Source organism: Podarcis melisellensis (genome assembly GCF_964234715.1).
Source record: "Podarcis melisellensis genome assembly, chromosome: 5".
Classification (NCBI taxonomy): Eukaryota; Metazoa; Chordata; class Lepidosauria; order Squamata; family Lacertidae; genus Podarcis; species Podarcis melisellensis.
In genome coordinates this window covers 15,803,482-15,831,025 of record NC_138537.1, presented here as the reverse complement: position 1 = coordinate 15,831,025, position 27,544 = coordinate 15,803,482, and the positions used below count along the sequence as shown (strand labels likewise).

The following is a 27,544-nucleotide window of genomic DNA, read 5'->3' as shown; positions in this document are numbered from 1 at the left end:
CAGGATTCCCACCTCTGACTTACAACCTTTTCTTTCTCTCTGAAGAAGAGTTTTAAGATTATTACGATTATTATTACATTTGTATGCTGCTTAATGTGGAAATAGCTTTTAAGTGGTTTACAAGTATAAAGCCAATTACACATACATTCAAATATAAACATCCATATTTAACATATGCAAGAAAACAATCCAGCTGAAACAATACATCAATTAAAACAGGTGACTTAGGTCAATAGATCAAAGGAATGCCTGTGTAAACAGGCCCATCTTCCATTCTTCTTTTTAAATGTTTTCATTTCATGAGGAATTGCATTTAGAAATCTTGGGAGTTGTGTGCAAGGACATGCAAATATTTTCTGCCCGTCAGGTCTACATGAAAAGTAAAAATACAGGAAAGCTAAGAACCATGTTCCATTAGTCATAAGTATTAAGTTTGCAGTAAGGGAATGGGCCTCAAGTGGCTTACTTAGGAACACTGGAAACTGCCTTATTCTGAGATAGGCTATTGGTCCATCTAGCTTGGCTTGTTTACACTAACTGGCAGCAGCTCTCCAGTGTTTCAGACTAGGAGCATTCCCAACCCTACCTGGAGATGCTGGGGGCTGAACATGGGACCTTCTGCATACAAAGCAGGTACTCTACCACAAAGCTATAACCCTAAAGGAGATACCACAGCCCCGTCCTTAACGTCTTTAACAGCAAGGCAAGCATTATATACAGTGGTCAAGCAAGACCAAGAGACAGAAGCTGCAAACTACACTTTATTTATATACATGCTACCTGTCAGGCAACACAGTTGTGCATTTTTAACAGTTGTGGAATATTTTATGGTTTCTCCAAAGTCGAGAACAATAAATATCAATATATTGTTTGCTATTCTCTGGGGAATTACCAAGAGCAAGTACCTTTTAACGTAAATTTCCACTGTCTAACCTAGACAGATATTTCAACAAGGTTGTTGGGTTTTAATCAGTTACTTGAGTAAGCTCTTGTAACCACTTCCCGTTACAACTGTTGCTTCAGTTAAAAACCTGCAATTCTTATCGCATTGTATTCCTTCCTGCCCAGCAACAATACATCTCTAGAATGTGAACATTCCTACAATAAACTGCAATGGTTAGGAATAAGCTTTTACATGGGACAGATATTCTATTGCTGTAGAGAACCTCTACAGAGAAATCAAGATTTTTGTTCAAAAACCTGATGGCTAGAATAACAGAAGAACTACCCTATCATCTCTATGAATATTATTTTATTTGTAACTTTTTCTTTACCACCCTTTCTTTAAAAATCCAAGATGATTTACAACACATAGGGTTTAGGATCTTGTGGATCTCTGAGCTGGGAGGTTCTGGGGTAGACAGGTTCTGCTGGTGTAATTCCTTAACTGTGGCTCAGCCAGAGATACATTGACATATTTTCCCCATCTCAGATGCGTCAAGCCCTGGCTGATTTTAAGCTGCCACAAGCACTGCAAGAAGGTGTTCTGGAGGTTCAGTGGGACTGGGAACAGAGAGTGGGAAGTTCATGTGACCTGGGTACTATGGTGTCAGTGGCAGCCCATTCCATTTTGCCTCCCGAGGCGAAATGTGAAGGTGCCCCCCCCCCGCCTACTGGGGTCACATGGCTGCAGCTTGTGGGTTCTTGGTGAGATCCTGCCAGAGGTCGGTGCGATCTTGCAGGAAACTGGAAGCCACATCTCTCTGGCTCTGGCAGCAGGGGACAGAGTGTCCCGCACCATGGGAGACTTGAAAAGCCACAGCAGTGACGAGATCTCGCCGAAGTTCTATGAGATCTTGCTGAAAGCAGCTTTTCAGGGCCGCCCAAACACATTTTTTGCACCTGAGACAAACCACAAAATGGCACTCCCTCCTTTCAAGGGAAGAAGGGGTGAGCAAACACCTACATCAGAATCTGCTGTCCCCATGGATCCTGCTGCCCGAGGCGGTTGCCGCACCTTGCCTCATGGGTGGGCAGGCCCTGCCTTAGATCTGGCAAAAAGGATGTTCAAGTCAAATGCTATTTTAAAGGTTCAGCCACCAGCAGCTCCTCCTTCAGGAGTTAGGAACAGGCATGTACATTGCACCATCCTGTTTTATTCCAGCTTCTCGTGCACATGGATTTTTCTACCAGCAAGCCTATCAAATAATGGTAACTTTAACCCTGAGGCCTAGTTTTAGCACTTATGCTTTAATATGTTTGCTTTTAACGACACTTCGATTAGCATTTTTTTGACTGTTCAAAGTCTTTTGAACCACTAGCCAGCAGTATATAAATTGGTTTAATAACCGAAACAAGTAAAAACGCCGCGAAGGGCGACGCGATGACCCAGCGTCCCCGAGCGGCAGTTGCTGTGGGGAGCAGCGGCTTCCCCTCAGGGACAGACGCCCTCTTGGTCATTCACACCTTCAGGCATATACAACACCACGCCACCCCGGCACATGCAATAAGAAGCGTGAGGGGAAAATAAGTCGCACACAATTTATTCTGAGGCGCCGCATAGTGTTTTGCTTCAACCCTCTCCCTCAGCGACCCCGTCGCTGCCCCTCACCTGCCCTCAGCGCCCCTCCCTTCCCGCGCGAGAGGAAAACCGGAGGGCGGGAAAGAGCCCGGCGGACGCCACGCGCCTCGCCGCCCTCCTTTATCCTCCCCTCCCCTCGAGTTACATAATAGCTCCCGCGGCCTCTCGCGAGGTTGCCGGCCGGCTGTCCCTCCCTCCCCTCCTCCCGTCCCTGTGTCTGTGCTTCCCTTTCTCACTCACACAGACAAAATCTGCCCCCCCCTTCTCCTCCTCTTCTTCCCAGCCCCCCTCCCCGCGCTCGCCTCAGCCCCACGTCACCGGGAGACCAGACGGGGACAACATGGCGGAGCGGAGGAGACACAGGAAGCGGATTCAGGTACCTCGCTCGCTCCTCTCCTCGCCAACCGCCGGCGGGAACCGCTTCCCTTTTTATCGCCGTCCCCCCCGCCTTCCACACGGACTCCCCCTCCCCTCAGTGCCTCTTGTGGTAGTTTCGCCTTCCTTCTTTTCGGCCTCTTTTATTCCCTCTCTTCTCTCGCCCCCCCCCCATCTTCCTTTCGCCACAGGGCCAGCCACGTCACTGCTCTCCCCTTCTCTTCAGGGCATCTCTCTCCCTCCCTCCCCCACCCTCCACTCGCGCCTCTTTCCTTAGTGGGAGACGGAGGGGCGCTCCAGTCCCGCATTCCCACCCCACCCTCCAGTAGCTCCATACTCAGCAGATGTTTCTCCTCAGCCCAGGATGTCTATCTGCCCTTTTCACCCCACCAAACACCTCCTCCCCCCCCACCCCACACACAGAGCAGTCCCTATGATGGTGACACAGGACTGTGGGGCACCCCAGCTCCAAACGCCAGGACGCAGCTGCTCCTTCTCCAGGCGCTGTGCCCCGAGGGAGATATCACTCGCGAGCCCCTCTCCCATCTGCGCCTCCCGCCGTGCTCTTTTTGGGTGCGTCTTGACGGTGTCCCACCACGACTCATCCTTTCCCCATTTCTGTTCTGCGGTTCGGATGGTTTTCCCTCCGCAGAGGGGCATCCCGTCGCATTTCTTGGCTATGTGGTTCGAAGCCTAGTGTTCCCCCAAATGGCAGCCCAGCACTCTTTTCCAGGCTCACCCTACAAACGATGTAAACGTTTCTACCATCACAACAGCTGTTTGCAATCATCTTTCCACTGTTAATTGTCTACACACCCACACCCACCCCTTATTGCACCATGTTGTGGCATGGAACTACCCCCCCCAAAAAAACCCACTTCATTGCCAAATGTACCTGTGAAACCCTGAGGGAATTCCCCAATAAACTGTCTTCTCTTTACACCAGCATAGTAGGCTTTCTATTTCACATACATCCAAAATATACACTTAGCATGCATGGTTATCACACATACAACCTGTAACTGTGAGAATTTCCTATTTGGTGAGCACTATACTTAATGCTGTTTAATCACCTCTGCATCATGTGGAGTTTGCTTGTTGCATGCTAGTGGATGCCACCCTGTTGCATTGCAATATCAGTTTTTCACTTCTGCTCAATCCTGCTAATTCTAGCACGCTCGCTCATTTACACAACCTGTATTCATTATCATCTTCTGCGATGCCCTTAGGTTCACAGGCATCCTCACACACACCTAGAAGAGTGTTTCTTCTTGGATGTTCCAGATGTAGTGACAGCATATGAATGAGTCACTTTTTCTGCAGTCAACTGCAGTAATTATTTTTGGTAGTCTCATTATGAGAGGAAGGGAAGGGAAGTTTTTCTCACTTCAAAGCTATGCTATAAAGTCTTCCACAATAGATGACATATGTTAGGTATGCTACATAGCTATGTGCTCTGTAGTGAACAAATATATATTTAAAAGTATCTGTGTCAATGAAGCAGTGCTATGTTTGTTAAGGTTATTTAATTCAATATCTTCCAAAACTTGTTCAAATGTGGAAAGGCCAAATAGTGACAATATTGATAAAAGTTTAACTTGCGTTGCATTCAGGGTAAGATTATGTAAAGAATATTAACACTATGTGGACCATTGTTTTTACAGTTAACAACGCTTGGCAAAAACAAGATAAGATATTATTAACAGTTATAATTTTGTTCAGCCTAAGCATAATGTTTATTTGATTGAAATAATTATGCCAACAAATATTTGAAAAATGTATTCTAAAATATTCATCCTGTCTCACTGTGGCTTTGGTAAAACTATTCACCAAACCAAACCATAAAGATTGTGAATGAGCTGCAGACACACACTATATGCCTCTCTTCCTCCTGTTTTTTTTTAAAAATTCTGAAATTCCCTCCCCCTCATTGCCTCCAAAATGTGAGGCTTCTCTCAACACCTCCCCAATTAATATATAGTCTAAAGAAGGTTTCAACTGTAGGACAGTTTGAAGCCTGAGTTACTCACAATTAATACTAAAAATAATCTTGCATGTTATCTAGGTTATAGGAGCTCTTCAGTATTGGAAAAGATTCTTTAAAATATTGTTTGTTGTTTTTACATGCCAGCGGAGATAACATTTCACAAACTGTTCCTAGATAAAGCTGGAGTAATCTCTTGCAAGTGTTTATGGACCTTTGCTTTTGAGTGTCACAGTTTGAATATGTTGCATCTTTGATTGCCAGGACGTTGATCTCATGCAAAACATTTACTGACAGCTTTGGATACTTAGCATATGCTTTATTAGTAATATGCTAGTTTAGTGTGCAATACATTGTGCAGTCATCTCTTTCTAAATATATTTTGTTTGGGTGCTGGATGGTTTAAAATTTATTTAACGAGGGAAAAACTAGTTCAAATAAGTTTATATCAAAAAGTAACAGCAATTATTTCTCTTCAAGAGTAGCACTATTTCTTGAATTATGCCCAGTGCCACAACTATTGGGGGGGGTTTAGCTTGGTTTCTCCCCCCAAGGGGTGCCATTGAGGCTCCCGGCCTGTTTGTGCATGTGTGTACACAAATACACATGAGGGGTTCCAAACCAGGTCTTTGACCTGGGTGAAATAAAGCCTACCTAGTTTTGCCCCTGATTACGCCATTTCCTTTTGCCACTTTTCTAATAATTCTATACAGTATTTCAGTTTAAACACCCCGATTGTCACGTTGCTCTGTTCAAGGTTTGGAATATATATATCAATTTTATATTTTGTTTGGTGTCATAATGAATAGCAGGCTGATGAATGATACTTTGCTTCAGGATGAGAGCAGAAATCGGGTTCCGGCGGCACGGCAGCAGCAGGAGGCCCCATTAGCTAAAGTGGTGCTTCAGGTTAAGAACAGTTTCAGGTTAAGTACAGACCTCCAGAACGAATTAAGTACTTAACCTGAGGTACCACTGTAGTCATATATATTGAGCACCTTCACTTAAGATTTAAACATTTTCATTTCTGTCTTGAAAGAACAGGATATATGATTTACAAACATGATTGACTCAAATCTCAAGTCATTTAAGTTAATTTGGTTCTTGGAGGGCAGTTCATCTCACAAGCGGGGAAGTTGGTACAAAAAATGCTCTTTAAGAACAGACTGTGCGTGCCAGCTTCTTGCATGGGTAACTATGTTCAACTGACCTTTGCTTCAAGTTTCTTTGAAGAAACTGTAAAAACAGCTGTGGCAAACAAAGGCAACACTGATATTGGGTAGCTATTTTCTGTTGTTAAGAGACTGGAGAAGCCAAGGCAACATGATCTCTGCCTCAAATTCACAACACTTCCGCAGTTATCACGTGCTTATTAGTCTGAAAGAACCAAAATCTTGTCACTTGGAAAAGTAGGCAGTGGTTGCTTGGACAAGGAAGAGATCTACATGCTCTTTTTCCTATATCTGCATTCCGTTTTAGAGATGTGATCAGGTGCCCTTGGTGCAGTTGACCATGTCCCCTGTAACCATCACCTACATTCAGCTGCTTACCATAAGCACTGCTATTCGTGTGCAAGTGCTTTTGTGTGCAAGCCACTTTCCGATTCAAGTGAAATCTGTTATATGCAGTGCTGCTGAGAGGCAGGCACAGAGGTACTGATGTACTGGACCCTCAGTCAGCAGGTCCTCCAGTTGCTGAGTATTCATTTTTTAAAAAGTGTCTCTAGACTTAAGTTGTAGAGCAAAATGTGCAGGCAGCCTTCTATGCAGTTTCTGTGAGATGAACTATATTTTTAGTGCAGTGGTATGGTAGGCAACTTTGTGATGGAATATATATGGAAATATATATATAGGACAGAATTGTGTTCTGATGATTCTTTATAGGTTGTTAATTGGACCCTAGAAATCTAATAAATTCCTTACATATGGGCTTTAGTGAGTAATGCAAGAGATGAAATTTAATTACATATGGTTATATGTTCAGATGAGCAGTGGTGATCTACCCTGGGCCTGATCCAAACCAGTTCAAGCTTAAACTTGTTATCTAGAACCTATTCCATACCAAATCTAGGGAATCTCACCCATTTCTTTTTTGTTCGTTTGTTTTTTGTTTTTAGAATGTAGATTTTTAATATTGCGTATTGTGTGGAGTGCCTTTGGACACAGAGACCATTTATAAAATATTTTGCATTCAGAAAAGAAATACAGTTAGTCCTAAAGCAGAAAAAAGGAAAAATGCTCCCCATTATTTATTTGTTCGTTTATTCATTACATTTATATCCTACCTTTTTTTCTAAGGAGCTCAAGGTGCTGTACATGGTTCTCTGCCTTCTCATTTCTCCCACAACAACCCTGTGAGTTAGGCTAGGCTGAGAGATAGTGACTGGCCCAACACCCAGTGAGCTTCATGCTCAAGTGAGCTTCAGCCCACCCCCACTTTGAACTCTGGTCTTGTAGGTCCTAGTTGGACACTCTAATTACTGCACTGCGCTGCACTGGCTCTCTAAGTAGGTAGTTAGTAGTCTATCATGTTAATTACATGAACTTAGAATATGCTGAAAAAAACTGCTAATTGTATTTTTCTAATGTGAGCCTCTGTGCATAACAAGTTGCCTACCTTTGACGTACAAAAAGTATTTTCCAAGCAAGTGTAATTAAGTGTCTGAGACAGCAAATTACAGAAACGACTATTGTTTTAGTTAGCCTATCATATTGCACCATTGCTAAACAGCCCTCTTGCAAAAAGAGATTTTAACATACCAAGGTGAACGTGTAAGAATTTAAGATATGATGACATTGGTTCCTTATTTGCATAACATTACTTCCTTACCCGCAGTGGCTTGCGTAGGGAAAAGAATAGGCTCCCAAGTAGCTTCTAGCAGCAGCTGCTGTTGTCTTTGCTACGACTTCAGAGCAAACGTTCCTTCTTTGCTCAGTGTAGTGGTTAACGTTTCATCTGGACATACTTTGTTCCACTGGTTCATTTCTGCACAAAGATTTCATGTGGGGATATGAAGATGAGAGTCCAGAGGACACAGCCCCTTTCTACCCGCAGCTTCCTCCTGATCTATGTGGAAATGAGGTGCTGGTTTTAGTAATTTTATGGGGATTGGGAGGGATTGGCTTTTTGTAGCTGTTCATATATAATTCTATCCAATAGATACTCTTTTAAGATTATTATTACTATTATTGTTATTGTTGTTATTATTTGGTTTTTATTATTTCATTTTATAATTATATAAAACAGAGAAAACAATTATAACAGATAAAAATTAAAATATGAAAAAAACCTATAAAGTAGGCACGTAGAATAAGTTAAAATAACAAAGCCCAAGTAAAGACCATCAACTTAATCAGCTCATCAAATATAGTACTAGATTTGCCAGGCTTGTGACAAGGGTTGTCTTGAAAATGAAGGTTCTGTTGTGTATGTCACAAAGGAATGCCAAATCTCAACTTCTGCGTTATCCCCCTCCCCATTATAACTATATTCCAGAATGATTGGTATGAAGTGTCCAGTTTAAGATTTTTTACTGTTTTCCATTGAGTTGCAGTTACAATTCATGCTGCCAAGATTATATACTGTATAAGACCAATTCTTTTGACAATATTGGTATCTTCAAAAATACTCAGTAACATTAATTTTGGACAAGAAGCAATAGTGTTGGTTTTTTATTAATAATTGTAATTTCTGTCAAAATTACATTCCAAAAATTGTACCAACTAACATTCCCACCATGAATGGCAATAAGTACCAAGTTTATTGCAACCCTTCCAACAATTAGGTGATCTAGAAGGAAATATTTTAGACATTTGCAAAGGAGTGCTATTACCATCTGTGTAATAATTTTAAGGCATTTCCCCCAAGAAAACTGCAAACAGATTTTGAGGTTAATGATTCCCAAGTTTTATTCCAATCATTTGGAAGAATTTGTGTGCCATATCTTTTTAAGGGGTTCCATAGATCCATAAATTACATTAAGCAATTTAGAAACTAACCCTTCTCCCCTCTTACCCATTAGTTTGATTAGCAAAAATTTCCAGGATTTATCTCTCTTAACATTGTATAGTTTTTGGACGCTCCAACCTGTTTGCAAAAAGGGAAGAAACAGCTGTGTCATCAATAAACTTGCTTCACAGGCTCAACATGATTTTTCTGTCTTGTAGCAGGTGGAGAATGTTCTGTAGCTTCAGCGTGGTTGCTTCATTTTAATAGTTTGTTCAAGCAAACAAGAACTGTCCAGTACTATAACTTTTTTATATTATTTAGCAAGTGCGTATGTGTTTTTACCAGCTTGCATGTTCTTTCCATTCCCTCTTACTACTTAGCTGCCTTGTTGTAGGCAAAACATTACAAGGTAGAAAACAGAGCTAAATAAAATCTTGTTAGTTTTAAGAATACCTAATCACATCTTTTTGACAGATATTTAGCTACAGCCCTTTCTGTTTTTATTTATTTATTAGCCATTTATAGGCTTGCATTGCTTCCAAAAGATCACACACCAAAGCAGAGTATGAAACCAATTTAAAGCTACAATCATCAAATAAAATAATTTAAATAAAACACCCATCTGGAGTAATGAAGCAGTTAATAGAAACCATAATGATGATGATAATAATAATAATAATTTATTATTTATACCCTGCCCATCTGGCTGAGTTTCCAGTGCAGCAAAATAAAGAATTTATAACCAGACTAAAAGCAACTGCAATTAAAACACCCAATTAGCTGACACCAGAAGCATTTTGTAAGAGCTGGGGTTTTCATTTACTACTAAAAGACCAACATTATAGGGACCAAATAGCGGTTCATGTTGTGTTCCCCCACAGAGAATATCAAACTCTGCACCTTCACAGTTTTGGTTCCCTAAATGGAGGGGACACTGAGCTTTCCCTGTGAACATGGAGAAAGAGGGCAAGAAATGCTCCTAAAGAGATGCAGGACCTAACCTAGACAGATTAAGGCCTTAAAAACAATCACCAGCATGCCCAAAGCAAAAATGCAGCCAGTAAAGATGAGCAATGACAGGAGTGACATTCTTTTTGCAACGTGGCCCTGTCAGGTAAACTGCAAACCACCTGCAACTTCTGAACTGTTTTCCAGAACACATAGAACACATTGTAATTGGCATTATATGACAGAAGTAGCCTCAATACGCTCACCTGTGTTAAGCTCGTAAAATGGCCTCCTGTTATTAGTACTATTACCTGGGAAGTCCTCAATACCAAAGAGTCCATGTTCATTTCCAGACTATGTACTTTGTCATTAAGGGGGAGTATAAAAGGTAAGGATAAAGGTAAAGGACCCCTGGACAGTTAAGTCCAGTCAAAGGCAACTATGGGGTGGGCCCTCATCTCGGTTCAGGCTGAGAGAGCTGGCATTTGTCCACAGATAGCGTTCCGGGTCATGTGGCCAGCATAACTACAGTGGTACCTCGTGTTAAGTACTTAATTCGTTCCAGAGGTCCGTACTTAACCTGAAACTGTTCTTAACCTGAAGCACCACTTTAGCTAATGGGGCCTCCTGCCGCCGCCATGCTGCTGGAGCCCGATTTCTGTTCTTATCCTGAAGCAAAGTTCTTAACCTGAAGCACTATTTCTGGGTTAGCGGAGTGTGTAACCTGAAGCGTATGTAACCTGAAGCATATGTAACCTGAAGCATATGTAACCTGAGGTACCACTTTAAAACGAGTCTGGTGCAATGGAACACTGTAACAGAAGCCAGAGCGCATGGAAACAACATTTACCTTCCCGCCGCAGCGGTACCTATTTATCAACTTTCACTGCTGTGCTTTTGAACTGCTAGGTTGTCAGAAGCTGGAGCAGAGCAACAGGAGCTCACCCTGTCACACGGATTCACACCACTGATCTTCCGATCAGCGAGGCTCAGTGGTTTAAGACCACAGCACAACTTGTGTCCCAAGGGGAACACATCTAGGGATGACAGAATCACATTTCTCTCCACTTCTCCAAAGCCACCAAATTAGAAAACTGTCCAACATTTTCCCAGTCTTTGAAGTTTCTAAATACAATCAACCAGCTTCATTTGGACACTCTGGTACATAAATTCTGTCAAAAATAAATAAATAAAGCATGGTGGTGTTCAAATATTCTGCCAGCTCTGTTCCCACCTTGTGGTTGCTTCTGTTATGTTCTGATAGCATGCTGTTAGCATGCTGACCTGCTGATAGAGGCAAAGAATCTAGAATAGTGTCCCAATTACAATTGATGTGGTTACCCATCCTTAACTTTTAAACTACAAGGCAACAATATTTGGTCTTGGGAGGTAAATTTCCTATATTTCCTATATCATGCATCTGATGGATGAAAGATTATGCTATGATCAATTTGTTAGTCTTTAAGATTTCACAAGAGTCTTCGTTGATAATGAGGTATTTACAAAATATTATCTGAGGCATCATGTTTCACATGCTATGAAAGTGAGTTGAGGAGCTTTGTAAAATTTGAGTACAAATGAAAATACTGTAGCTTTCTGCTTTAAATTTGCATTTGCTCTGTTTTCTCTTAAAGGAGGTGGGTGAGCCATTCAAGGAGGAAAAGGCTGTTGCTAAATACCTGCGTTTCAACTGTCCAACCAAGTCTACCAATATGATGGGTCACAGAGTGGATTACTTCATTGGTAAGGTTAAATATTATCCAAATCATGTGGCAACCTGATTGTCAATATTTGTAGCACTTGGAGGAAAATGTTTTTATTCTTGCTTTTACCTGGGAGATAAGTGGGGATGAGAATCTAATTAAAACTAATCACAGCCTGATTTCCCCCCCCCCCATTTTTTGTTTTTTAATAAGAGTATTTTATGGTCTGCACTTCACCTCAGTGAATTCCAGGGTAGGAGTAGAATCTTTGTCTTTTGCAGAGTGTAGACGTTTCTGGTTCAGACTGTGTTTATTTTTATTCAGATTTGAAAGCCTGAGTGAGTGACGGTGATTATAACACAACAAACATAATATTCCTATGGTATTAGTCATAATAATCCAGTGGAAAATGGATTGCTGATGGTTTGTGTCCTCTTATGACAACAGCAGTGATAACTGACAAGATAGTTTTGCCTTCTCCCATACTAACCATTGATGCCATCTCATTAACTGTGACAACTTGTATCTAATACTACAATTCTATGGAACTGCTGCACTGTGTAGGACCCTGAATATCTAACTACCACAGGGCAGCAAGTCTGTAAAACAATTCATTTTTATCTTAGAAAAAGAGAAAAGATGTGGAGGAGGCACTCTGCTTTCTGCCAAAATGTCCTCGGCCTACTTAATCCACTAAGCAGTTTATCTTCATAATCACTTGCAGCAGATGGAAGCTTTGGGCTGCACTTCTTGCTCAGTTACCTGGGAGTAAGCTCCACTGAACTCATTGCAACTTACTTTTGAGTAGACATAACAGTGTGTGGTTCAAATAAAAGGCCCTCAGTTTCCCATTCCTTCAAGAGTATAGAAATTTGGACAAACCTAAAAGGCTTCAAATACTTCCAGACATTGGATGTATGTGTACAAGGTTTATTCATGCTGAAGCCAGAAAAAAGTAAAAGTGAAAATGTCTTAATCAATCAAAATCATTTCCTAGGTTTTCTTTGGACTAAAAAAATTGTTGGGTTCTACTGTGGGTGAGCTTTTTAGACAGACGCGTCATCAAATGAGGAACAAAATTATTACTGTTCCAAAATTTCTATTTTCTTTAGGACTGGTCACATTTTTCCAGTGTAGCATTCTTGTAAGAGGTATGGTGTGTTTTTCTTTTTAGCTTCCAAAGCTGTGGATTGCCTTCTGGATTCTAAGTGGGCAAAAGCCAAGAAAGGAGAAGAAGCCCTGTTTACCACTCGAGAGTCTGTAGTTGATTATTGCAACAGGTAGGCCTGGTTGTTTTAATGTTGTTGTAAACACTATGAATACTCCTAAATATAATGTTACAGAATGAATTAAAATGTATTTTCATTGTGTTATTTCCAGGTAATCAGAAAGTATTTTTATATCTGGACTAGTCATGGAACCATAGATCCTCCATAGTTGTCTTTGGTCTTTGCTACTACTGTATGTCTTTACTCATATTCCAACAGCCTATGCAGCTAGGATTATTCTAGTGGAATTACAACATTCAGTTGAAAATTACTTTGTTACTGCAGTTGCAGAACTCCAAAAACTCAGCAACAAGACCTTATTATCTTGTCAGATTATAGTTTTATGCTTTGTAGGAATAGAAGAGCGAGCCAGTGTGGTTTAGTGGTTAAGAGCAGTAGTCTCTTAATCTGGTGAACCAGGTTTGCGTCTCTGCTCCTCCACATGCAGCTGCTGGGTGACCTTGGGCCAGTCACACTTCTTTGAAGTCTCTCAGCCTCACTCACCTCACAGAGTGTTTGTTGTGGGGGAGGAAGGGAAAGGAGAATGTTAGCCGCTTTGAGACTCCTTAAAGGGAGTGAAAGGCGGGATATCAAATCCAAACTCCTCTTCTTCTATAAATGTTAAAGTTGGCTGGTTTTTATTATCAGTATTTTATGAAGAGTTCCCTTGGGTTAGGGTATATTGTCAAAATGTGTTGGAAATAGTGGTCTAATTTTCATTGTCATCTATTACCTTTACCATTTGTCACTGTTTTTTAATTAATAACATGTGCATATATCTAAGTGTGAAATGGCAACCAATAGGGAAGATTGATATTTTATGTGCTTATAAGAAAATAAGTTTATGTATGGCAAGTATTTTTATACTGCTCTTCAATCCTTTTTCCTGAGCAGCTTACAAAAATTTCAAGGAGTAATCAAGCTCTGGCACTATTCTAATGATGACTGTTTTTTAAATACAATTTTTATTTAAGAGATTCGCTCCCCCCAATCTTTCTTAATAACCTGCCAAATGTGATGTAGACTTGGTTTGGTCATAGTTGTGGAATGGATTGCTTATTTGATCAAAGTAGTAGTTTGAGTTTACTTTACCATATGACTCCACTTTAGCAGTGGACTCCCAGATTAAGCATGAACTGAATTTTTCTTCTAAGACTTTTAAAGAAGCAGTTTTTCCACCGAGCTCTAAAAGTGATGAAGATGAAGCCAGACAAGGATGCAAAGAAAGAAAAGGAAAAAGAGAAAGGAAAGGCTGAAAGTGGAAAAGAAGATGAGAAAAAGAGCAAAAAAGATGGCGGAAAAGAAGAAAAAGCTAAGAAGGAGAAAGAGAAGGAAAAGAAGAAGGATGGTGAGAAAGAAGAAGGCAAAAAGGTCAGTGTGAATCCCCAAGTCCAGTTGAGATGAAACCATAATATAAACAGTGGATTAAATAGCATTCCATTCAGAGTGAGAGAAAATTAAAAACTGCAAAAAACTAATATTAAAGATTAATGTTAAAGACTTCTAGTTTGGATTTCTTTACTTACCATAGCTTTTCTCATAATACTTTGGGGTCTTTGTAATATAGTTCCTCATGAGAAAAACTGTACATGTTCAGTGGAGGACATTAACAGTATGGACTTGTTTTTACAGGAAGAAGTGATAAAAGCTAAAAGAAATTAAAGAATACATAGTGCAAGGTACACACTTAAGAGAGTTTTAGCATTTTTGCTGTCCTATTAATAGACATGCTTAATAAAACATTTAATAAGATTAGTATTACAGAGATAGTTCTGTGATTTTTTGGGGGGTGCTCAAAAGGTGTTCAGTAGGTTTCAGTGGCCCCTTTCTATTACTTATTTGTGAAATAGATTTGTGAGAAGTATTTTCTGCAGGGTACAGTAATCTTCATCCCAATTTGTGTATGAATAGATGTGTTTCTGTCGGGGCACTCTAATTTGGGAAGAGGCAGTAGACATGGTTAGACATAATTTCCTTCTCTCTTTTTCATCATTAGGTTCAATATTAAAATTTCAAGAATAAATACTAATATATGTGCTTAAGATTGTACCATATGCATACTGTAAACAGTTTCAAGTTCTAAAAAAGTTACTCTTTTGATAACTACCTCTTTTAGTATTGGTTCCAGATTTAAGTTTAAGGAAACCTGAAATCCTTGGGGTGAATTTAACCATAGATGAATATCAGTTTCATTAAAAATACAAGGTCTCTTTTTTAGAAATACAATATACTCAGGTAGGATGCATAAAATAACTGAGTTTACAATTTGTTTGAAACACATATTCCTGTCCTGGAGTTTTCCTGTTCAGGTGTCAGCCATGCCCTTTTCCATGACACTACATTTCATCTAGTCCTCCCTCTGTTCTCCCCCCACTCCCAGTTGCCCATTCTAACCACCTGCCACCCAACACAATGTGTTGTAGCAACTAAGAATGCTTAGTCCTTATTGGGTGGGCCTGAGAATTTTTCCCTACAGTTTTTTGTTTGTTTTGTATTTCTGCAAAAGATGCAACTGTCAGCTGAAAAAAAAAAATCAGCTGCTAAAATTGATAGTATGAATCTCAAGATAAGTCAGCTAAAAAGGTTTGTGGAAGGAAGGAAAGTTTCTCATCCTGCTATGTGCAGAAAACCCCCTCCAAGCTTTCTGGAGGATCATGCAAATTGTTATATAGCTTTTTCATGCTGTGGCCTCCTTTGGAAATTCCTTTGTTCAAGTATGGCTACTTTAAGATCATTGGCAAAGTGTCCTAGTGGATTGAAGCATTCTCCTACTGGTCTATGAATATTGCTACTTCTTATGTCAGATATGTATTCATTGATTCTTTTGTGTAGGGATGGGCCTGTGTGTCCTATGTAGAATGCAGAAGGGCATTGCTGGCAGATGACATATTGCATTGGAAGATGAGCAGGTGAATGAACTATTGATGTTATTTTAGGTCCTGTAATACTGTTGCCAGAGAAGGTATGTGTCAGGGGTTCAGGAGCAGAGACACAGGAGAGGGAGCAAATGGAGAGCGAGGAGGAGGAATCCGAGGGTGGAGTAGGCAGTGACAGTGGTCAGAGAGATTCCACGAGTCTCACCAGCGAATCGGAAGACTCACAGAAGGGAGCGCCCATGGCCAGGGCGAGGGGGGTGCCAAAGGGGAAGCCCCAGAAGGAAGGGGCCAGCGGGGACTCCTTGAGCAGCAGCTGGAAATCAGGACCAGCTTCCCCACCAGAGCACAGTAGGGGGGAGGAGTCCCAGGAATCGGGAACAGTGTTCTCACCACCAGCGAGAGGAGATGAGTCAGGGTTGACCACGCCCACATCGGAGAGCGGGGGAACGGTCAGGAGGAAGGTTACCGGCTGGGCGCGCACGCCAAGTTCAAATGTACAGGCGAGCGGCACAGCAGGTAGCCCGGATGGGGAGCCAGGTCCTAAAGCCCGCCGGAAGGAAGGGCAAGACTCAGGAGGGTCAGCGTCAGAAGAGTCCAGAAGGGAGGAAACCCCAGGGGGCAGAAGGACCCAGAGGAGGAAAGAACAGCGGAGGAGGTGGACCCGGGCCAGGATCTTAAACTGGTGCGGAAGGGGTAGTGATTCAGAGGGGACTTCGCCGATCTGAAGTCAAGACGTAGGGCTGCACGCTCTGGGGTTTGAAATGGAAACTAAACTTCAATAAAGACTTTTGTACATTAAATCAACTGGGCGTTGGTCCTCTGTGAGCTGGGACCTGGAGGCAGTCCTGACAGTATGGGAAAAGAATTGGCATCTCGGTTTGTTGCAGGGCCTGGTTCCTGTTTTTGTGTTCTGTTATATGAGCTCTTTGTTGGCGCGTAGTTGTTATGGGTGTTGTGTGTAAGCAAGAACAGGCCTACTACCCAAGACCTGTGAGAAGGAAGCAGTATTGTCCAGGATGGGCTGTAGATTATTCATGCTTGAGTGGCTATATCTGGGAGCTGTAGGTGGCTATAAATGGTGGTCTGTTGCTTTCTCTTCCTCATCTGTCCTGTAGTTGATTATTTCTGGAAATTGGTCTGACCTTGCTAATTTGCTCTTTCACTCCATTGGATTTGTATTGTAATCTGAGAAATGCCTGGTGTAAATCCTTAAATCGTGAGTCTGTGTGATGGGTCAGAGCAGATGTAATGCCTTAAGGCTTTGTTGTTTTTGCTGCAACCAACTATCATGGCTATCCTGCTGGAAATGGTTTCCTTCCATGAACTTCGTTAACTTGTTCTAGGATCTAAGATGGATTATGGGCAATTCTGTTGGCTATCTGCAGTTTACTAGCGCTGCAGAGAGCTTGCTGGGGAGACCATGCATTAAAAAGGGACTCAAAAATAACTTAAACAAGGTTTTAATAACAAAAACAAAAACTCCTTATACACTAAATACATCAACAACAAACCAGACCCAACCACCAACCCATCCCCCAGGATAAAGGGAGAGCTAGGTGCTGCTCCTTATATACTATACCCAATTGCTGACACAGCTTGATTAGCACAACTCAGCAGCAGCTGCTATGTTTCACAGCTGTAAGACTGGGTTTCGTTATTTGCCCTGGCCCTGGCCCTTAAAGACATACACAACTTGTGAAACAATAATGAACCTTCACATTTTAAAGTGACCATTCAACAGATTCTCCCCTTCCCTCAGAAGACCCCCCCCCCCAGACATCACAAACTACATTGTTTAGAAGGGCTCACCAATTCTCCAGATAAGCTTATTAGGGGGTGCAAGGTAGGGAAGGGAGAAGAGAGGAGACGGTCATTCTGTGAATGTCTTTCAGAGAATATATCTTAGGATTCATATCATTCAACTAAAATCTGGCAAGTAACAAGTTATGAATCTCACAACCTATATTTGAGCCAGTGAGGTATACCAAATGACAGATAGGTTTAGAGAACTGGACTCCATTTGTCTTGTATTAGAACAACAAGCAGCCTCCAAATTTTCATGAGTAAGAAACCTTTTGCACTGCCTAGCTTTCTTATATACCCTTTCTCCTCACTGCTGTTTTCTGTGTCCTGGAAAAGCTACTCCTGTGGACAGGGAACCCTCAGAATTAGGATGTTATGTGGAAGGTTACAGATGGGGAAATCATCAGACATTGGACAAAAGCAGTTCCACTTCTGTGAGCTCCCTCTGTCTTTTGGCCATGTTTCCCCTCCCAGCACAGCAATGCAGGGTGAACCCTATTTTGAGTGTTCTCTGATTTTACAGAGAATCATTTTTGGGTCACAGTAAGCAGGAGGGTACAGGAAATCAAGCAACCTTCTGCTTGAGTAACGTTTGGCCCAATAAGAACCACAATTACTATACAGTAATTACCCATTCACCTAATTTTCATCATCTTACTTATTCCCCCCACCCCTTTTAGGGCAAATTGTTATACAGCCCCTTACAATAAAAATGTTCAAAAAACCAACTGACAAATAGCCTAATAAACTAGCTACAGATAAAATCATATCTGGGGTAGGAGTGTCACAGGAAAATCAATAGAAAACTTGACAGGATAAGGACACTTTTAGGAGCCATTTAATACAAAAGGGGCCCAAAGCAGACTTTTCAGGGCAGGATATTTCACAGATGTAGGATCATTCCTGAAAGGGTCCTGTTCCTGACTAATCTGATTGTCTTCAATGGCAAGAACAGGTCCTCTAAGGTTGATTTTAGGGCCTGAGCAGCTTTCTGTGAGTTTGGGTAGTCTGTCAAATAATCTGGTCCCAACCCTTTTGATGCTTTGAACGTTAATGGCAGCACATTAAATTGACCCAGGAAACGAATGGCTGACCAATGCAACTGATGCAAAGTTTGTGTGGTGTGGCCGTACTGCCTACCCCACCCCACGCCTTCTGGTGGTTGAATTTTTCACTAGCTGAAGTTTCTGGACTCTCTTCAGAAGCTTCCCTATGTAAATAATATTACAGTAGTGTAGTCTGAATGTTGTGTGTGTAGCTGATGCTTTCTCTAGACAGCATTGCAACTGGTAAAAAGCATTCTTATTATTACTGTATATTAAATTTGTATACCACCCTTCATCCGTTGATCTCAAGGTGGTTCTCAACATAAAAATACAAGATAAAAATACAAAATGCATAATAAAAACAAGAACAAAAAACCCCCACAAACCAACCCATAAACCAATAACCCCCTCTCCTCCCACCCCCTCCATGTCTACCATCTATACTTCCATAGGTAATACTGGATCCATGAGTACTTTCAAACTGCATACCTGATTTTTTAGAGACAGGGTAAGCCTGTCTAAAATTGTTTGCAAACCTCTGTGCAGATCTCAAACTGTATATCCATTTTATCATGATTAAGTTTCCATTTGTTTGACCTCATTTGTTCCATAACTGCCCCAGGATACCTGATAAGGTTTATACTGCTTTCCTGAGATTAGTAGATGGAAACGAGAAGCAGAACTGTGTGTTCTCTGCATTTTAGTGGCACACCAGCCCCACACTCTGGCAGAGCTCATTCAGTGATTAGTCTCCCAACACCATGTTCTAAACCAGGGGTGTCAAACTCAAATTCATTGGGGGGCTGCATAAGCAGTTTGGTCACCCTCAAAGGGCCGGTTGTTCAGGCAGCCGTTGGATCTGTCACATCACAGGACGGCATGCGCTCAATATAAAAACAAGTGGAGGTTTCCTGAATGCATGTAAAGTGGAGGTTTCCTGTGTAGAACGGCCGGCGCCGCTAGAGGGCAGACGTTCTCTGGCTTGTAGGCTGCCGTGCATGCGCTGAAGAGGCGGCTTTCTTGTGTCAAAAAAAAAAAAAGCGAAAATAAAAGGTGAAGGCTGGTGGCCGGCGCCTACACGGGCCACATGACGAGGTCTGGTGGGCCGGATTCGGCTCGCGGACCTTGTGTTTGACACCCGTGTTCTAGACTCACACTTCCGGAAAGAGCCAGAGCCACTGTAACATCGTGTCTCCAAGCCCCATTCAGGCAAGGCAGTTCAGAGGGATGCCATGGTCTGCAGTATCGAAGACATTGGAGAATCAAGAATCAACAGGGTTGTGCTCCTCCTGTCTCTCCTGATGAAGGTCATTAGCTAGAATGATCAAGATAGTTTAAGGGCTATAACTAGGCTGGAAACCAGATTGTAATACTGTACAAGCAAGGCTCAACTTATGTGGGGGTTATGTTCTGGGGATAGTATATAAAGCCAAACTTGTGTGTAGTCAAAATGCATTGGGTGGAATGGCAGGTGGTATTGCCTAAAAGAAATTTTCCCCAGGCAACCCACCCACTTCCAGCCCCTTTTTATTTATATATTTTAAAATTTGCCAAGCGTGTAAAGTTGAATGCGCACAAGTTAAATGAGTGCAAGTTGTGAGTTAACTGTCGTTATTTTGAGCATTCTTCATTTTTTGTCTGCAATTACCGACTGTAAATTATAATTAACAGCATTCAGCTATAGCTAAGCATATAAAAAATCCCTTGATTTTAATAAAATATTTTAACAGGTGCTTAAATCTTTCCTTTTGAAATTGGTGAAAATAAAAAGGGCTTAATTTTGGCTGCATTGTGCACTTATTTTTGTAACACACATACTTGAGAGATTCCATAGCACAGGTAAGAATTCATGGCACCCAGGCAGTCTTTTCAGTCCATAGTGATGGAACATTACTGGGGAATCACAAAGGGATGTGCCAGGGCAAGGACTGTGAGAAGGGGGAGAGTAAGAAGCTAGGCAGACGTGCAGGCAAGAAAGTTTTAAGAATTTATTTGAAAAGATGCACATTAAATAACCTATATTATGTTTGAGTTAAGATCTTTTGGGGGAATTGGTCTAATAAAGAGGAGGTTAAAGTATAAATAGCCTGTTCTAGAACTTGGTGTTCTATGGAAGATGAGAGAATCAGTCAGAACAATTGGTGTCTGTATCTTTCTTTCTGAGTGCTCAGTAATACTAAATAGTAAATTTTAACAAAATGTTTAGCTTTTTGTCAATGTTTTATTCCTTGATTTGCATGTAACTGAAATCAGTGGGAGAATTTTAATGGATTTAAGGCGGGTATGGAGTACCTGTTCAGTTCAGTGGATAAGATCTTTGTATCTCCAGTCCTGGCAGGGCTGACCCACCTGTCAAATTTATCTCTAGGAGATTAAGTGTCAACGTGTTGTAATTCTTTATGGGACAATTTTTCTTTCTTTTAGGGGAGGTTGCATAGCCCCTTTGTCCAGGTACTCAACGCCCAGTGCTTGGGAAGTGTAGCACAAGGGGCATTCCAAACTCTGCTTGCAAAGTGTCTGACAACCTGCTGGTTGTCAGGTGCTTAGGAGCTACTGCAGAAAGGGTTTTGCAGGCACCTTGGATTGGTGGTGCCTGCAAATCCTCATTTGGCCAAACCCCACCTTTACCTGCCTCTCTGTCTGATGTCATATATGAGGTTCCCCAAAAGGAAATGTCTAGTTATAAAGGTTTATCTCAGTCCAAAGACCATGGTCTGAAGTGGAACAATGTCTTTATCCTCAATCTTGCTTTTGAATCAGTATGTGGGAATAAAGGCAGAAGGGAAGACTCTCTTGTATGCCAGCTACATGAGGTGTTCTCATGAGCACAATCTCACTGGCAATTGTTTCCAATATATGTCATTAGGATGAGACTCCTGGCACACCTAAGAAGAAGGAGACAAAGAGAAAATTCAAACTTGAGCCTCATGAAGATCAGGTTTTTCTGGATGGAAATGAGGTACAATATCTGAATAATCTCTGTTGCTGAAATGTTTTCCTGTCTATAATGTTTACCAGTAATAAAAAATGTGGAGAAATCCACTAGTCTGACTAGATTTTTCTTGATGTAGTTGGTCAGAATTGGAGACATCTGCCTCTGGTTTTATGAGTGTTTGGTAATGTTTTAAAATACCTGTTTTAGCTTTTTATCAGTAATTTTTTAAAAAATATATTTTTGTAAACTGCTTAGGGATTTTCTTACAATCAAGTGGCCTATACATTCTGTTAAATAAATAAAAATAGGGGAATTCTTGGTTTTGATTTTTTATTTTTAAAATATATTTTTTTCTGTTCTGTTGTTTTACTGCAGTCTTCTCTAACCTGGTGTCCCAAGTGTTTCAGACTGCAATATGTCACCTTGAACTTCTTGGAGGAAAGGTGCAATAATGCAACAAATAAATAAATAAAATCCCTGACCATTGGCCCTGCTGGCTGAGGCGGATGGTAATTGTAGTCCAAAACATCTAGAGAGTACTAGGTTGGGAGACACTGTTGTGATGTAGTTTACCTGAGTGTAATTTCCTCTGAGACCATTAGGTGAAGAACAGGATATAAATCTTTTAAATAAAATAGGAGTCATAATCTAAGGGCTATTTTCTGTTAAGATTTCATACTTAGTTTACTTATCACATAATCACAACATGCATAAATTCCATACCAAGGCTAGATAGATTTTGGTCTGTTTTAACAGGGCAATTCTTATGTCCTGGTACTGTTGGTTATTGCTTCCCAAAAAGTGTACGCTTATTCAAAAGCACAGGTTTACTGCTGCCATAAAGTCCTGATAAGCTGCTGCCATAGACAGACCATTAGTCTTGCTTGAAATAAGGAACAGCACTTCTTCATAGCCATGACAAGAATTACCTGTTGTGGCTGGATTCAATAGATTGCATCTCTAGGCCTGCCCTTCAAATTGTGGGTGCATTGTGGGTTTATGGGATGTCAGATGTTGTTATAAGGCTAATTGAGCATTTGGTGGTGGAACCACACCACTGTTTCTCTGCTACAAAGGGAAAGGCAGTTTGCAGGGGAGATGTAGCTCTTCACGTGACGCCTCTCTACCCTACACACTACCCACCCTGTCCATTTTGAAACAGTGATGGGCAGGGAGAAGCATCTTCACCCAGCCCACTTTGCAGAGCAGTGCTTATCAGGTTCCCATATCTATCATAATAACCATAAATACTTAGACCTAGTTCTCCTTAAAGAACTAGACCTGTGTCTGAGTTTCATTCCCTCACACTGCAATACTCTAGTGCAGGAGAAGGGAGGGAGGGAGAGCACTAGCTGTCATGGAGAAAGGTTGCAGTTTTCTTCCTGATGCACAGTTTTCTACATGCCAGCAACTTTTTCTATGGAGGAACATTAAAGGATATAAACTTCCATTTGCAGTCTGAAGTGACACAGCCCCAGACATAGAATCGTAGAATTGTAGAGTTGGAAGGGACCTGAGGCTCATCTGTTCCAACCCCCTGCAATGCTTAGATAAAATACATAGATTTATTGTTGCACAGAGAACAAGACTTTAGCTCAGCCCATTAATAAGCTGCCTCAGGTCACGGAGAAAATGTTTAGACTTCTTTACATGCTACAGTGATGAACTATTGCAAGCAGAATATATTATTTCCAATCAGCTTCCTCATAAACCTTTGCTTTCTGAACCTGGTTTAATTTTTACATAATCATTCTCCTTCCAGGTATATGTGTGGATTTATGACCCAGTTCATTTTAAAACATTTGCCATGGGACTCATACTTGGTAAGTAAGTGAGCACTGTTGGGTGAAACTGGCAACCCACCCAACTAACGGTCTGCCTCTTAGCACATCTGTGGCTTTTACGGGGGCAAATTTCCCCCCCTTCCCATTAAAATAAATGGGGCTTGTTAAGTTCCAATAGATGTTAATTGGTTTTGGGCAGGACAAACACTGCAGTGCATTACAGACACAGCATCTACTTTTACAAGGCAATTGTGAGGGCTCAAAACATTCCCCCAAATTAAAGTGGTGCTGTTGTATTTATTGTATTTATTTCAGTCCTAAAGCTCCCAGTATTTCTTATGCTTGTGCTGTCTTTCTTTTAACAGTGACTGCTGTTATAGCTGCAACTCTCTTCCCACTCTGGCCTGCAGAGATGCGAGTAGGCGTTTATTATTTGAGCGTAGGTGCAGGGTGTTTTGTGGCTAGTATTCTCCTCCTGGCTGTTGGTAAGTGTGTGTTTCTCTTCTCTTCCTCTCCATCTCTCACAGTTCAGATTTAAGCATCTCATAGACTTGCCTTGCACCATGTGAATGTTTCCCAGGTGGCCACCATATGTCACCATTGTGCCATTTGTAATAAAGCTGACTGCAAGTGTGCATTCATTCTGGTTGCTTTCACGCAGTGGGAGCAGTTCTGATGTTTGTGTTGCCATTTCTGTCTCATGGGAGAAGCTAAGTGCACCAGTCCCTGTACAGTAGTCTTGCTTACATTTCCTCTGACTGCTCTTGCAGCAATGACTTATTTTAGGACTGTGCTTACCATTTCCCTCTAGCTTTACTGCTTCAATGAGAGACTTTTTGTCTCCTTACTGACAATTAGAAGTGCTAAACCTACAGGAGGGGTACTCTGTGATGCTTTTCTGTGAGGCTTGATTTACAGCATAAAAACGGCATTCTGTGCTTTATTGCACATATGATCACTTCATGGAACCATGTTTTATATGGGGTGGCACCTAGTTGTACAGCTTTATGCTAAACTATCTGCCACTGGCTACAAGCAGTTCATTTACTTACTTGAAAGCATTCACTGCTGAAACTATTTTTGGTAGTAAAAGGAAGCTAGAAGGAAACATATATATGTATAATGAGGCAGGGGGAAAGGTTAAGAGACAGAATGAGATCCCTTTAACATTCTTGAGATTGTAGTGTACAAATTATATAAATTACTTAGCACAGACAGGACAGTAAATACAATTAACTGAAATGGTTCTCTAGAATCAGGTTTTATTCCAAATATTCCTGCATCTGCTCCAGATACCTACAGTCTCTCAGATAGAGGTCTCTCAGATTCTAAAACTTTATAAATGTCTTGGTCCCTGCTTACCTTCATATATTACTATTACTATTATATTTCCAGTTGTGTTGACTGTGATTGTTCAGAATTCCCCCTTGGATCTGCTGTATATGTCTATTCCTCAAGGGCATGTAGAGAGTGGTTGTGGGCTTACTCAAAACAGTGTAATTTCATTCTTCTAGAGACTTGCCAATCAGACTCCTTTTGAATGTGCTTAAGCCACATCATTGGAGCTAGATTGCAGTATCCGCAGCCAAGCAAAAATAGGGCTTAAAATTGTTTGGTAATGATGCAATTTGATTTTAAATGTTTTGTTATATGGTATATGTGTAATGCATGTTTTGTTATCTGCCCTGTGAGGTTTAGTGTGGTCTAGAAATGTAAGTAAATAAAAACCAATGAGCATCTTAACCATTTAGGTATTGCTTGTCGGTGGAATTGAAAGGGAATGCTTACTCAATATTATTATATTTTAATGTTTTCAACCTTTACCTTGTAGCTTAAACTATTAGCCAACAACCAAAGTTGGTCATTAACCGCCGGTAGAGAAGGTACACCATACAGATTTTCAACCATACAGATTCCTAAAGAAGTTTAAGAATGTTAGGGCCTTAATTAGAACTCAACAGTTGAGTTTGCATTTTAACCCTTGATCTTAATGTAATTAATAGATAATGGAAAGCAATTTCTGGAAAAGAATTGGAGGTGGGAGAACCCGGAGCCCTTTAAATTCCTGAGCTGCCTCTTAAGTGTGGGTCCCAAGGTTGCAGTGGCTTACCTAATTTCTCTCACTCAGAATTTTCTGCTTTGCCAGTTCAGGCATTTTGTCATTTGCAAACATAAATGTAGCTCTGTGTTCTGTAAATATTCTGTTTAAGACATTTGGACATTTTCTTCTTGTAGCCCGCTGCATCCTCTTCCTTATCATCTGGCTGATAACTGGCGGAAGACACCACTTCTGGTTCTTGCCAAACCTGACTGCTGACGTTGGCTTCATTGACTCCTTCAGGCCCCTGTATACACATGAGTACAAAGGACCAAAAGCTGATTCAAAGAAAGATGAGAAGTCCGAATCCAAAAAGCAACCAAAATTCGACAGTGAGGAGAAATCTGATAGTGAGAAAAAAGAAGATGAGGACGGCAAAGCTGATCCACTGGGAGGCTTGGGATCAGAAGCTTCTGGCGGAGAGCGGAATTCGGACACAGACAGTGATAGGCGGGAGGATGACCGGTCCCAGCACAGTAGTGGCAATGGAAATGATTTTGAAATGATCACAAAAGAGGAACTTGACCAGCAAACGGATGAAGAGGATTGTGAAGAGGAGGAAGAGGAAGAGGAGGAACAAGATACTAGGCCTTTACATGAACAATCTTAATTCAGCTGTAGTTTGGGACTAAATTTTGTGCAGACAGTTGGATTTTCTATGTTGGCTGCTACACCATATTGACAGCATTCATTTCTTCCTTATTTGCTGAAATATACAGATGCAGCTTAGCCAAACAGCTTTATAACATAGTTCTTAATTTGTTTTACAAACAGAAGAAAACCACTTAACTTGATAGTTGTTGTAAGTAATCTAATATACACTTACAAAAGCCATCTGTTTCACAACTTGTCACTCAGATATTTTGGTTTGCTTAAGTCATCAAATATACGGAGGAATGTAGTTCTTTTAATAATATTTTGGGAAATTGCATGTTGTAAGTAACTACACTTTTCCAGAATAGTAATTTAAAATGGCACTTGTTGCATTTATTCCTAATAGCTTAATTTGATTGAGACTTACAACAAGTGAACTTTTCGGTTCATTCTATTTATATTGTTATTAATCTTCATAAAACTGTAAGACTTTTCTTAGAACTTTTTGTTTAAGAATATTTTTTTTCTTAAGGCATATAAGTTAATGCTGACTTGGCTGTAGGGTTTTAAACTTTTTAACCGTGTGTGACCAACTTAGGAAATCCAGACTGTTCTGTCCATCTGGTTCAGAGCAAAGAAGTCATCTTCAACAGGTGGCGGGGGGGAGAGAGCATAATTTGGAGGTTATAGCTCTTGTCTTGACTTGCCCCATCATAATACAAGAAGTGTATTCTGTACATAACATACAAATAAAGCAACCCCCTTATTTTACCTGTTACTTATTATTTGGAGGATTTATCCAGTTTTCAATTTGTATAATTAAAAGCCATTTCAGAATGTGTGTGTGTGAGGGAAATGCAAGTCACAAGGACCTAACAGAATCAGTGAGATTGGCAGCTGTGTTCACTACTGCTTTAGTTTTGTGCCAACATTCCACGTATTGAAGTCCAAGTAAACTGATTCTAATTCAACAAAAGCAGACAGCGTAGCTCTGTGTATGCCTTAATGTTAGTCTTTTATTTCTTTCTGTCTTCAGAAAGTGGAGTACTGTATTTGATGAGTAGACACTGCCATGAGAGAGGATAGGCTTGGCTTGAACATTAAAAGAAGCTCATAAAAAAAGATTACCAAGACCAAATAATTTCTTGAAATCTTGAAGGAGTTCCGATTGTTCACTTTCTCTCTTATGCATCCCTCATTTGACTGACTTGGAAGACCATTGTGTGTTTAGTTCTATAAACATTTTTAAAGTTAAGACTTTACATCATTCCTCTGAATCATTGAATTTCAGCCTAAAACTGAAATTATGAATACAGATTCAGTTCTTTCTTAGCAAAGTGACTGTGAAGAGATAATGCTAGTTACTTGCTTGCATTTTCGATAGCTGACTTAACAGATCTCTCCTTTTTTCCTTGAACTGCTTTTTCCATCACCAGTGTTTTGACTGAAGATGTTAATTTTTTCTGATTGTGCAAATATATGCATTTTATGTGTGCATTGATAAAAACCATTCACAAATGTGGTCTGACTTGCTTATTACCTATTCCTCTCATTTAACAGCTGGGAAAGTAAAATGGTATGTTGTTTCCATTTTTCTGTTCATCTTGATAGCAGTTTTGAGTTAGCAGCATTCAATTATTTCTCTTTTCAAGAGCCCTGTC

General features: G+C 40.8%; 2 protein-coding genes across 4 annotated transcripts in view; one reads left to right on the top strand and one right to left on the bottom strand.

Moving 5' to 3' along the window:
- Positions 1-27,544, bottom strand: part of LRRC31 (leucine rich repeat containing 31) — a 111,683-nt gene that overhangs the window by 41,651 nt on the left and 42,488 nt on the right. The gene's annotated exons all lie outside the window — the stretch shown is intronic.
- Positions 2,722-27,401, top strand: SEC62 (SEC62 homolog, preprotein translocation factor). 2 transcript variants are annotated; one of them, XM_081911251.1, is made up of 8 exons: positions 2,722-2,897; positions 11,411-11,519; positions 12,654-12,759; positions 13,902-14,118; positions 21,339-21,431; positions 23,170-23,230; positions 23,557-23,676; positions 25,427-27,401. In XM_081911251.1, the coding sequence occupies exons 1-8, from the start codon at positions 2,862-2,864 to the stop codon at positions 25,897-25,899; spliced, it is 1,215 nt and encodes a 404-aa protein (XP_081767377.1). In that variant the 5' UTR covers positions 2,722-2,861; the 3' UTR covers positions 25,900-27,401. The 2 variants fall into 2 exon arrangements, with proteins under 2 accessions (XP_081767377.1, XP_081767376.1); XM_081911250.1 differs by lacking the exon at positions 2,722-2,897 and adding an exon at positions 7,770-7,961.